We start from the raw sequence: 12,413 nt of genomic DNA, 5'->3' as shown, positions 1-12,413 counted from the left end.
GCTAAGGCAGTATGTTTAGGGTAATTGTCTTACCGTATGAAGTACCATCCAATGAATTTGGAGGCATTTGCTTGTATTCGAGCAGACAAGATGTTTCTGTACACTTCAGAATACATTCTGGTGCTGCTGTCAGCAGTAACATCATCAATTAAGACAAGTTAGACAGTTCTTGTGGCAACTATACATGTACAAACCATAACACCCCCTCCACCATTTTTAACAGATTCTGGGCAGATTCTTTTTTCTCCGTTCATCTAACAATCACTCTGGTACATGATAATAGTCTTATCTGCCCACAAGACTGTTATCCAGACCTCTGCAGGCTTTTTAGGTACTTTTTAGTAAACTGTAACCTGACCATTTGAGTGGTTTGCACCTTGCAGTGAAGCCTCTGTAGTTAGGCCGGTGATGTATTCTGTGGATGGTAGTCTCTGACACATTCACACCTACATCCTGGAGAGTGTTCATGATCTGTGGGACAGTTATTTTTCTTTTCTTAATTATAGTGAGCATTCTTCTGTCATCCACTGTAGAAGTCCTCCTTGCCTACCAGCCTGTTTTAATGATGTTCAAACTGTTGATTTAGGTAAGTCTCAGGTTTTGGCTATATTTCTGATAGATTTTTCAGATATTTCAGCCTCATAATGGCTTCCTTGACATTCATTGACATCTCTTTGGTTCTCATGTTGACAGACACCAGTAGCAAACTCAAAAGGCAAATGCAAAGCCTAGAATCAATAAGAACAATTGAACAATTGACAGCTCTCTTATGCCTGCACAAATGATGTGACAGGACACACCTGACAGAAACACTTGTCAAGCCAAATTTCCAATACTTTGGTGCCCTGAAATAGGGGGGCTATGGGACTAAGTGTAATTTCGAAATGGTGAAACCAATCTGAAAAAGGAAAACATTTAATTAAAACTGAGAATCTCTACTTTAACATCATAGTAATTGTTTGATTTCATGTCCAAATTGTTGGAGTAAATAGCTAAAAGCTAATATAGCTTAACGCCGATTTTTGAAAATAAACCTTCTAAAGTACTTAGTTGTACACACTGTCTCCGTTTCGGATGATGGAGAAAGCGAAATAATGAAGAATATTCAATTACATTATGGTGGGAGTACGTTTAGCAGCCAAGTATGACAATTTTCATGTCAGTGTTACTGGTTTAGGTGTCTCCAGTTGTGACCTTCCACTTCAACAGCGTATTGGGATATCAGAAATACAAAAAACACAAATAATACATAGAGAGGAATGTTCATTTCCAGAAATAAGTTAAATATAATTTGTGGTTACTTTATTCATATTTGCTATTTCTAAATGCTTAAATAAGCTTAAAGTGGGCGCTTTTATTTGAATAGTCCCTACTTGGACGAAGTCCCTATGTCCATCCACCCGAGGCAGGTGGGCGGAGTTCCACTGTCGTTGACGGAACACAGATCCGTTGTCGCTGGTAGTGGAGGAAGCGGGTAAAATGTAAACATTGGCTGTCTCCGACGAATTATCTTAGTTTTGTTGTTTGAATTGCAATTTGTTTAGCAATATCGGTGTGTCTGTATTGCATTCTTTTCATTCTAGCTTGTTTTGAGTTTTCGCTTTTTTGTTGAATTATCAGTTTGCAGAGTTGGCTAGATGGCATTAAATCCAAATATGCTCTGACTAGCTATCTATCTAGCTAGCTTAACTTGCTAGCTAACAATAACAACTGATTCAGAAATTCTTTGTTTGCGGCTGAATAACGGCTTTCGTCGAAGGAAGGACGAGCCAATAAACTAGGCAAATCCCACCATTTGTCTTTAGTATGCAGGGTTATGAAGAGTTCATACGATGCAAACTCTCCCAGCTGAGGGAGAGCAATGACAATCAAGTGTCACGGAGTTGTAGCCACGTATCGTCCTCCATCCGCTTCCATGGCTCACCCATCCTCCCCCCTCTGGTAAGGCTCCGTGAGGCCTCATTAACTTCAAATGACTACACAGGTGGAGGGCTTTGTTGGTGCCTTGTTATTGAAAAGTGACTGTATGTGTGCATGTACAGTAGCCCAGATGGAAACATTTTCACATCTCTGTACGAGCCCCATTGAAATAGCTTGTCTGACCACCCGTCTGTTGCATTTCAGCTCTCAGGAGAACAGAGACAAGAAATCCAGAGACACAGAGAGGCAGCCAGAATGGTGATGGACCGGAGAAAAAGTCTGTCTGATTCAAGGATGTCCCATGTTCACAACCTTCTACACAGTATTCAGGTGAGCCAACATGGATTTAAAGTTTTGGTCAAGGAAGTGTGTATAAAGTGCCTTAACTTTGCAGAATGATTTGTGTTTGTTTTGTGATTTTGTATGTGTGTTGTTATCATTCTATCTTATATTTTAGCTAAGGCAAGCACCTACTTTGGAGGAGTTCTTTCAAGGGGAATCTGGCCTTACAGCAGTGAAAACCTCTGTCCTCAACAACATCAGCAATGTATCACCGTCTCAAAATGATGATAGAGACAGCCTGTCCTTATCCTCAATGTCTGGGCTGATACATGATGGGAAAGTGGGCGGCCGCGGCCCTCCTTTGACTTCCACAGCCTACAGTGCCTTTACAACCAATGACCTTGCAGCACACCTACACCCCAAACTGACATCCCAAAGTGAGACCCGAACCAGGGACGCCGTCCTGTATGACCAGGAGGAGAGCATTAGTGGTCGATTCAGGGAGGACCTGGGTGGTCAACGGACTGATGACCCTCTTGCTGACATAAGCCGCCAGACACAGTCATCAGGCTACGTGACCAATGAGAACGTGGAGGCCGTCTGTGTCTCGACTGGGACCGAGCCAGAGGAGAGCATCAGGTCTGGGCTCCCGGGGGGTACGACTGTTGCTCCTGTTTTTTTTTCCCTCCACAACACCTCAAACACAATCACCATGGTCCCTGATATTATCAGCCACCCTCCGGTAGATGGTGACGATTTAGAGGAGAAGTGTGCAGAAAAGCAGTCGCTGTGTGATGATGTCACAACAGCTTGCTTAGTAGAGGAGGCATGTATTACATCATCCCAGCATGATGATTTCATATCAGCTCATCCAGACGGAGAGTCGTTGATATCTCATTTCTATGTTGACAACGTAGCGGCTCCTCCTACAGCAGACGCGAAAATGACTCACCCTGGAACTAGAGAGTGTGTAGAAACATTTAGCCACCATGAAGCTACAACAGACAAAGTTCCACAACAGAGCCAGGCTGGGGACGAGGAACGGCCTTACCAGCTGAGCCTCCAGACCCTCCTCAAGAAGTCTCGGGAGGAACGGTGGCGCCAGCGTCAGCTGAGGAACCAGGCCAAGGTCTGTAGGACCCAGGAAAGGAACGAGGAGCAGCAGCAGCAGCAGCATCACAGCGCAGAAGAGCACAGCTTCTCTGACAAGGAGAACTATGAGTTTTCCCACAAGTTGAGAACACTGGTGGAGGGCAGCAGGGACACCCTGGAGAGGAGGAAGGATCTCGGAAACCAAGTCCAGTTTTCCACACCAGAGGGGGTGTGGAAATTCCCAAAGGAGGGACGGGGTCAGCATGAGGATGATGTGGAAAAGTCAGGGATTGGGGCTGTGGAACTCAATGGTAAAAGTTGTAATGCGGGAAATATTAAGCTAGAAACTGAAGATGTACCCTTGGGTGGAGAAGATGACATACAAACTCCAGCAGGGAAATTACCTGGAGAGGATGGCTTGGCAGCAGAAGACATACTGGTGCACTTGTCACTAGATATCACAACTCAGTCAAAACTGATAGATAGGCCTGAACTTCCACAGTCCATATCTGCTGTAGACTCCCCAGCCAAGGAGGCCTTTTACCTGACCAGGGGAAAGACTGGTATCAGTAAACTGCCTAGGCGATGCTCTCAGGGGGGTCAAAAGTTCCAGACTGTCCCTACCCCTCAGTTCTGCATGAGCCCAAGCCGCTGCAAGAGTCAAGGCAGCCGAAAGAGTGGTGGTGCCCCCAAGAGGAAACTCATAGTTAACACACCCCTAAATGTGGACAATGAGGTGAGGTCAGGCCTGAATGATGCCAGGGACCAGCCGAATGTGTCCATGGGGTCTCATATAGTGCCTCTAGTGGTAGGGGGTGATTTGTCAGTGCCACTGGGCAGTTGGAGCTCAGATCAGACGGAGCAGATTGCACAGCTGGAGATGAACCTGTCCAGCCTGAAAGACATGATCTCAAATCTGGAGTACACGCTCACCGAGACACCAGAGAATCAGACTCTCTCTAGCCAAGCTGACTTGACCATTGACCAAAAGCACAACAACAATGACTATCATACACTTAACAGTAAGGCTGTCCATAACTTGACCATTGACCAAAAGCACAATCATACTAAAAGCCAGGTTGACCGTCATGCCAGAAACAATTGGGAGGACAGTCAAACTGGTGTCCATAGAAATGACCCTGGAAGTGTCCATAGAAATGACCAGAGAAGCAATGATGATCAGAGAGAAGAGTTTGCTGACAACCTCAAGTATAAAACATCTCCCAGAGAGGCCCAGATCTCAGAGCTAGACAGAGGGAGTGGAGAGGGAGGTGTGACCTCAGTGGCTGAGGTGGCCTGTACAGTCCAGGGGTCTGACAGAGGACCACCGTCATTAGTCAGGAACATCAGTGGAACAGGGGGTGAAAAGCAGCCAGATGGTTTCCAGCACAACCCCACACATCGTATCACCTCCCTGGTTCAGAAGAGGCGAGTGCCTAACGTATTCCGGAAAGTTCTGTTGGAAATGGAGACGCCACACAAATCCTCCGTCCTCTCGGATACCAGCAACCATCCAATAGAGAGGCAGATCGAGGGGGAGGACTCCGGCCACTTCCTGTCCCTCAACCAATCGTATGACGTGGACACCCCCTCTGGGCTGTGGTTCCAGGGGGAGTCACGGTCTGGGAGTCGTGACCCCAAGGGGAAACAGCTGACTCCTGAGTACAAAGGATGGTGTGAAGGAGGGTGGTCGCGGGCTAAACGCAGGCTGGTCATGCACATGACAGAGGGAAACAACGGAAGAGGAGGGTCCATGGTCAGAGTCCAGTCCAGCACTCCTAAAGGTAAGCCTTTGTCCCATTGTGGATTCAGATGATCTAGGAATATGTCCCTTCGGGACTGTTAATACACTAGATAAAGATCATTATTACTACCGGAATTGATCTGAAACTATGAACAGTTCCTCAGTCCTTCGTGGAGCTAGAGTAATTTCTTCAATCACACCCTCATCTGTCACTCCACACAACAAATGTTTTCAAGCATTTTCTGAATGGAGAAGGTCTGGCTTTACTCCTGGAGTTCCTCAAAAGTGCTAGCTGTTTTAAACCTCCAGTTCATTATCTTCATGTGTAGGGAGTCGTAACATGACTGCCAAAGTCCTCGCCCTCCATATCTGACTGTTGTCCCTTCCCTCCCCTCCATGTCTGACTGTTCTCCTCCCCTCCCCTCCATGTCTGACTGTCCCCCTCCCCTCCCCTTCATGTCTGACTGTTCTCCTCCCCTCCCCTCCATGTCTGGCTGTTCTCCCTCTCCTCCGTGTGTGACTGTTCTCCTCCCCTCCATGTCTGACTGTTCTCCCTCCCCTCCCCTCCCCTCCATGTCTGACTGTTCTCCCTCCCCTCCCCTCCCCTCCATGTCTGTCTGTTCTCCCTCCCCTCCCTTCCATTGACTGTTCTCCTCTCCTCCCATCCATGTCTGGCTGTTCTCCCTCCCCTCCATGTGTGACTGTTCTCCTCCCCTCCCCTCCATGTCTGGCTGTTCTCCCTCCCCTCCATGTGTGACTGTTCTCCTCCCCTCCCCTCCATGTCTGGCTGTTCTCCCTCTCCTCCATGTCTCCTGTCCTCGTAGCTGTGGGTCGTGGATGTGGTCAGGAGCAGCTGATGAAACAGGCCCATGCTGCTCAGTTCAGATCCCTGAAGGAGGAGCAGCACAGACAGCAGCAGGAGCTACTGCAGGTGAGCGACTGCAACTAAACCGCTGTATATGACCATAACCATAAAACATCCACTGTCCGTACTGTACCATCACAATTCAATAGCAGCAGCTTTACAGGAGGATAGCACTTTAACCACAACAAAACCACACTCAAACCACACAACATAACAACGTTCAAAACAGTCGTCGGTAATCACCAGACAACCGCTTTATATCCACAACCAGTTGCGTTTCATGAATGCTAACTCAAACCAAGGTCACTTCTAATAAGCCATCCAGCTGGTACCTCTATCCCCGTGAGACAGAAAAAAACATCCCCTTTAAAAGAATCAGAACCTGTGAGGTGAGCAGGAGACCTTAGCAGCAGGACCCTGGTAGCGTTCCATCCATCCTCTGTCTGTTGAAATGGAATGGAGGTGTGTGTGTGTGTGTGTGTGTGTGTGTGTGTGTGTGTGTGTGTGTGTGTGTGTGTGTGTGTGTGTGTGTGTGTGTGTGTGTGTGTGTGTGTGTGTGGACTGCAGACATATGCTCATTACAAGAGACCTTCAAACTCACCCCCTGCTAAAAAGCCCTGGGATTCTTCTATAAATGTTTCATTGGATTGGTCTTAAGAGGAACGCTGGCTTGGATGCTGTAATGTGTGTGTGTGTGTGTGTGAGAGACTGTGTCTGTCTGTGTGTCTCTCCTACCCAAGGACACCCCAGGTTCTTTGACATCAATTTCTTATTCATTTGTGTGTGTCCGAGTGTCCTTGCCCTATTAATTACCGTCTCTCTCTGTCTCTTCTCAAGTTTAATTTATGCAGCTATAACAACACTATGATTAACATAAGCTGTTTAATAATAGGACCTTTGTCCGTTTTTTTTTTTCTCTGGCCACCCCTCCCTCTATCGTTGGTGGTGTGTTGAGGGTAAATGGAGGGAGATGATCTGTGTATAGATGGAGAGGGGGATGGAGAAACGCGGAGTGTGGGGGGGTAATTGACACAGAAAAAGGAGAAGACCATTTGTTTAATTCATGAGTGTCTGTGATTAAGTGCTACATTGTCCTGCAGAGTGCCAACGCTAATGGGCCCCTCTCTCTCTCTGCCTTTTCTCATCCTTCGTTTTCCCCATCCCTCTCTCTCACCTCTTTCTTTCTCTCCTCCCTTTTTGTATCTGCCCTCCCTCGCTGTCGCTTACTACGGCTCATTCACTCCTTCCTCTCTGTTCTCACTCTTTCCTTTCACACTTCCCTCTCTTCTCTCTTCTTGTCTCCCATCTCTCCCCTTCTGTTTTTTCTCTCTACCCCAATGAATTTCTTCCCCCTGCCTCATTTGCTGTCCTTTCCCATTGAATATCTCCTCTAATTCCTTCTGTCGCTCTGTCTCTCCCTCAGATGTTGGCCGTGCATTACCGCCTCCTCCAGAGTGTGTCCTTCCCCTGCCCCACATCCAGATCACGTCTGAGGGACGAGGTGACCTCCCTCCCCCTTCCCATCTCTCTCTCCAACCCCCCTTCTCCCCGGTCCGCTGGATCCCCCCTACCCACCCATTCCTCCCCAGTCTCTGACTCCTTCACACAGGTAATATCCCCCCCCCCCCCCCCCCAACACTCCCTCTAAAGCAGAGCAAAGGCACCATGACAGACATTTGTAGAGTTTAAACAATGTTCTCAACAAGTAAGGAGGGCATCAGTGTACTAAAGCAAGGACTCAATCAGGCATTGCAGTGACAGTACGGTTGCCACTAGTTGAAGGACCTTGAGAATCTGAGCTGGGAAATCAATTGCTTGTCATTAATGATATTAGAATTCTTGCCTCCTGTCTTTCTGTCCTCACCCCTCTCTTCCTCTTTTCCTCTCCCCCTCTCCCCTTCCCTTCCTTCTTCCCCCCTTCCCCCACCCCTCTCTCTTCTCATTTTCCCTGCCTCTCCCCTCTCCTCTCTCTCCCTCCACTTCTTCCCCTCTCCACTCCCTCCCTCTCCCCTCCCCCCTCCGCCCCTCTCCTTCGCTCTCTCCCCTCCCTCCCACAGCCCCCATGTGTTCTCTGGGTGGCGTGTGGCCCCCTGGTGGTAGCAGCAGTGAAGGGTTTCCTGACGCGGAGGCTGCTTGGCACAGGGAGAGTGGGCCAGCTGAGACGCACCATCAAGGTGACCTTACAGGGCCTAGCACAGGATGTTAACTGGTTCATCACTGATTCATTCTCACCTGATGATGAAACCAGGAATGCTATTTCTTACCTTCGTAAAAAGGGCTTGGAGCCTTGATTTTGACTCTATTGTATCAATTACATCCCTGGATTTATATGATTGCATGTAAGGATGAACAGGTGTGTGTGTTTGCGCACGCACTTATGTTTGTGTGTGTGAGTGTGTGTTAACAACAGTTATTTTAGAACTTTGTTGAGGTGTGTGTGTGTGTGTTGACCCTCAGGACACACAGCAGTTTCTGTTGGCGTTCCGACCCCAGACCCCCGGCAGAGGAGAATTCAGCAGCAGACAGGACCTGATGTTACAGGAGAGAGTCACCCTGCAGGTACACACGCACATAAACACACATGCACGGACACACACACACAGACACTAATAATAATATATGTATCGGTCTTGTTCCAGCTTCGCTCAGCTCGCTACGAGGTCCATGACATCTTCTTGGGCCTGTCCACAGTGGAGCGGATGCAGCTGATCAGCTGGGACCGGGAGCTGACCAGGGAGAGAGAGCTGAAACGCAAGGTAAGACTCCAGACCCACACCCACCTGCTTTGGTGGCAGCTGAAACGCTTATTGTTAGAAATATGCTTTTGCCTATCTTCTTGGTCATAAGAACACGTGAAAGGCTTTAGGTAGATTACATACTGTGGTGAAACTACAGTATATTGAGGTAAGGCATTGTTTATTTTATTTTATTTTTATTTATTTATACAACATTTATATGACATACAGTTTTTACAGACGACGATCATTCATAACAATAACAATCCTCCACCAAGAATCAGGCAATTAAGTTTCTGAAATGACCCGGTGAGACTAAGGCTTCGAGTCTTGGTGTATCCTGCAGGTCATTCCATGTCCTAGGAGCACAGTAACTAAAAGCAGTTTTACCCAGCTCAGAGGAGACACGTGGGACCTCAAGGACTAACCGATCTTGAGACTGTGTCTAAGTGCTAGGTCTCCAGATGATGAGTCAATTAAGATAGCATGAGAGTTTATGGATTATAGCTTAATATACATACAAAAGTCAGTTGTGGGTCCTTCTAGCGGTTAGGGACGGCCACCCCACTGCCTAATATAAAATAGGAATAAGACAGTAATGAGTACGAAACTGATCACCTGCAATAATATGATGTGCTGAATGATGGACTGAATCTAACTGTTTTAATGTAGAAGGGGTCAAATTCATATAAATAATGTTCCCATAGTCAGGTACTGATAGGAATGTTGATTGTATAATCTTCTTTCTACTGTCAAGTGACAAGCCTGCCCTGTTCCTATAGAAGAAACTTTTTTATTAGCTCAACTGTATCTGTTTTAAATACTTGTCATCAGTCCAGATGCCAAGATACTTAAGCGCATACTTTCTCAATTTGGGAACCATCTAAGGTGCAGATCTTTGAAACAATGGCCTCAGATTTGTGATCCCTAAAAGCATTAACTTAGTTTTGGTTGCATTCAGTAGCAATTTGAAGTCAATAAGTGCACATCGAATGGTGTTAAAAGCAGTCTGCAGGTTAGACAAGGCACTATCCACAGTAGAGGCTGTAGAATAAACAACAGTATCATCTGCATAGAAATGCAGTTTACAGTCCTTAATTGTGGCCACACATGAACAATACTGGTACATTGCAAGAGATGGGAGATTAAATAGATTTTTCCCTGGCTTGTTGTGTTGGTCTCAATATTTAGTGTGGGTTGTATGGAATGTGAAATATTGATTGTGTTCACACTGTCAATATCTATGCCTCCAAGTCAAGTCTGGGACGTGTGACTGCATGTGTGTGCCGGTGTAAGATAACATTTGAGGAGATATTGTGTGCTTTTGTACCTGCGTGTGAATTTCAGTAGTTATTTAGTCCATTGTATAGGATTTCTCCCCCAGCAGACCCAAGCATCCATGCCAAAACAAACATCATACACCCACACTCCCAACTCGCATAGGCATTGGAGAGAGAGAAGCATAACTAGTGAAATCTCTAAGGTTTTTGTGTGTGTGTGTGTGTGTGTGTGTGTGTGTGTGTGTGTGTGTGTGTGTGTGTGTGTGTGTGTGTGTGTGTGTGTGTGTGTGTGTGTGTGTGTGTGTGTGTGTCACAGAGTGAGGACACAGTGCAGTCCAGGGGGAGGACCTCTCTGTCTGCCGTGACCCAGAAGGCTCTGGAGAGGAAGAGGAGTGTGATGTGAGTTCTGTGCCACCAGACATGCCCTTATATCTTCAGTCCTGTCCAGTTGAGCTCTGCATCTAGCAACGGGGACCATAGTCTTTAAAAAGTCAAACATGCTGTTCTGATCAATGGAATCATTGTCTGATACATGAAGATACAGACTTTTGATAAGTGTAGATAAGTTATTAGTACATACTGCATCACTGATTAACACTACGAGTGCCATGCCCTCAGCACTAACCAGCGCCTCCACAATAACATACCTCCAAGTATTGGAAAGCAGAATAATACCTATAAGTATTGGAAAGCAGAAGCATTTTGTCTTCTTTTAGCTCTACACTCCCATCAGTTTGGATTTGAAATTAAGCAATTACTCTGGGGTCAAAGTAGAGATTCTCAGCCTTAATTCAATGTTTTTTTTTTCACCATTTTGATTTTTTTTTAAAACACACTCCCCCTGTTTCTATTTCAGGGCTCCAAAAGTATTGGAAAAAAATCATATAATATATTTATTATATAAATAAGAGTAAATAAAGTACTCATGTTTAGTATTTGGTCGACAATACTTTGCATGCAATAATTGCCTGAAGTTTGCAACCCATTGACCCCACCAGACGCTGGGTATATTCTCTGGTGATGCTCTGCCAGGTCTGTCCTGCACCCATCTTCAGTTGTTGTTTGTTTTGAGGTCTTTGACACCTCTGCAGGCTTTGTAGGTACTTTTTAGCAAATTGTAACCTGACCATCCTTTTCTTTGCAGTGAAGCCTCTGTAGTTCGCCTGGTGATGTATTATGCGGATAGTAGTCTCTGACACATTCACGCCTACCTCCTGGAGAGTGTTCCTAATCTTTGAGACAGTTGTTTTGTTTCTTTTCTTAATTATGGTGGGCATTCTTTGGTCATCCACTGTCGAAGTCTTCCTTGGCACACCAACTCGTTTGCGATTGCTGATCTCACCAGTGCTTTTCTTTCCTTTTTTAATGATTTTACAAACTGTTGATTTTGTTAAGTCTGAGGTTTTGGCTATGTTTCTGATAGATTTTTCTGATATTTCAACGTCATTGCTTCCTTGACTTTAATTGATGTCTATTTGGTCCTCATGTTGACAGACACCAATAGCAGACTTCAAATGCAAAGCCTAGGGTCAATGATGGACACTGAGAGCTCTCTTATGCCTGCACAAATTATGTGACGGAACACACCTGACTAAACAGAAACACCTGTCAAGCCAATTTTCCAATACTTTTGGTGCCCTGAAATAGGGGGACTATTGTATAAAAAGTGTCATTTCTAAATGGTGAAACCAATCTGAAAAAAGTTTAATTAAAGATGAGAATCTCTACTTACTAACCCCATAGTAATTGTTTGATGAGCTAAAAGAAGACAAAATACTTCCTCTTTCCAGTACTTATGGAGGGCACTGTATACATGAAGGTTTTGGTTACATAACGATTTGACCCTTATTTTTTTCCTTATTTCCTTCTCTTCCCATCAGGATACAAAAGAAAGCAGCTGAGAGGCAAAGAGTATCTGGGTCTGGAGCTGGGACTGGGACTGGGTCTGGGTCTGGGGAGCCTGAAAAGTCGTTCAGGCTGATCCCTCAAAGGGTCTGCAAGAAGACCACCTTGTCACAAAGACCCCGTTGAAGATTCCAAACCCAGAAGCAACCCTCACTAAAGACCACCTCTGTCCCCAAACCCTTTTGGTTATTGATGCTATAGACTACAATAGGAATAATTAACACAAAAGTGACAAAATTCACTTCATATGTACCGAAAGTGTTTTTTTAGTAACAACCAACCAAAAAGTGTTACACTGTAAAACATTAAAGATTGTATTCAAGATTTATGCAACTCGCAACAGTCAAATGTAGACATTGATCTGACAATCAACTCGCACCTCAATTTTCAAAGTTTAGTTTCTATTTATTTTTCGTACCTTTGTGATACAGTATTGGAATAACAAAGAAACCAATGCACATAAAAACCTTTCAGTCATACAGTGTTGGATTTGCCAATGGTCTCTTTTAGACCTCTTTTAGTGTTCTAAGGGTTCTAAATTATTTGGTATTCATTTTGTATGTTGTTTGCCTCTAATAAATGTTTTGTTA

At 45.4% G+C, this 12,413-nt stretch overlaps 1 protein-coding gene across 3 annotated transcripts; it reads left to right on the top strand.

Annotated features, from left to right (window-relative positions):
* Positions 1–1,459: 1,459 nt before the first annotated feature.
* cp110 (centriolar coiled-coil protein 110) lies at positions 1,460–12,413 on the top strand. Of its 3 annotated transcripts, none has more exons than XM_083696741.1 (11): positions 1,460–1,481; positions 1,806–1,941; positions 2,125–2,250; positions 2,378–5,078; positions 5,863–5,969; positions 7,327–7,404; positions 7,961–8,077; positions 8,361–8,462; positions 8,543–8,659; positions 10,235–10,317; positions 11,799–12,413. In XM_083696741.1, exons 2-11 carry the CDS (start codon positions 1,807–1,809, stop codon positions 11,947–11,949), a joined length of 3,717 nt encoding a protein of 1,238 aa, XP_083552867.1. In that variant the 5' UTR covers positions 1,460–1,481; position 1,806; the 3' UTR covers positions 11,950–12,413. The 3 variants fall into 3 exon arrangements, with proteins under 3 accessions (XP_083552867.1, XP_083552865.1, XP_083552866.1); XM_083696739.1 differs by having other exon boundaries at positions 7,327–7,512; XM_083696740.1 differs by lacking the exon at positions 1,460–1,481 and adding an exon at positions 1,482–1,560 and having other exon boundaries at positions 7,327–7,512.

This window comes from Argentina silus (genome assembly GCF_951799395.1).
Source record: "Argentina silus genome assembly, chromosome: Y".
Lineage (NCBI taxonomy): Eukaryota > Metazoa > Chordata > Actinopteri > Argentiniformes > Argentinidae > Argentina > Argentina silus.
The sequence above is the reverse complement of the archived record's forward strand: the minus strand, read 5'-3'. Positions and strand labels throughout refer to the sequence as shown.

What these genes read in the sequence shown, in the direction of transcription:
- cp110 (XM_083696739.1), top strand. Translation starts at nt 1,807, where the DNA reads ATGCAGGGTTATGAAGAGTTCATACGATGCAAACTCTCCCAGCTGAGG. An exon ending in ACCTTCTACACAGTATTCAG is followed by an intron (nt 2,251 to 2,377) that starts GTGAGCCAACAT and finishes CTTATATTTTAG; the next exon opens with CTAAGGCAAGCACCTACTTT. An exon ending in AGCAGCAGGAGCTACTGCAG is followed by an intron (nt 5,970 to 7,326) that starts GTGAGCGACTGC and finishes TCTCTCCCTCAG; the next exon opens with ATGTTGGCCGTGCATTACCG.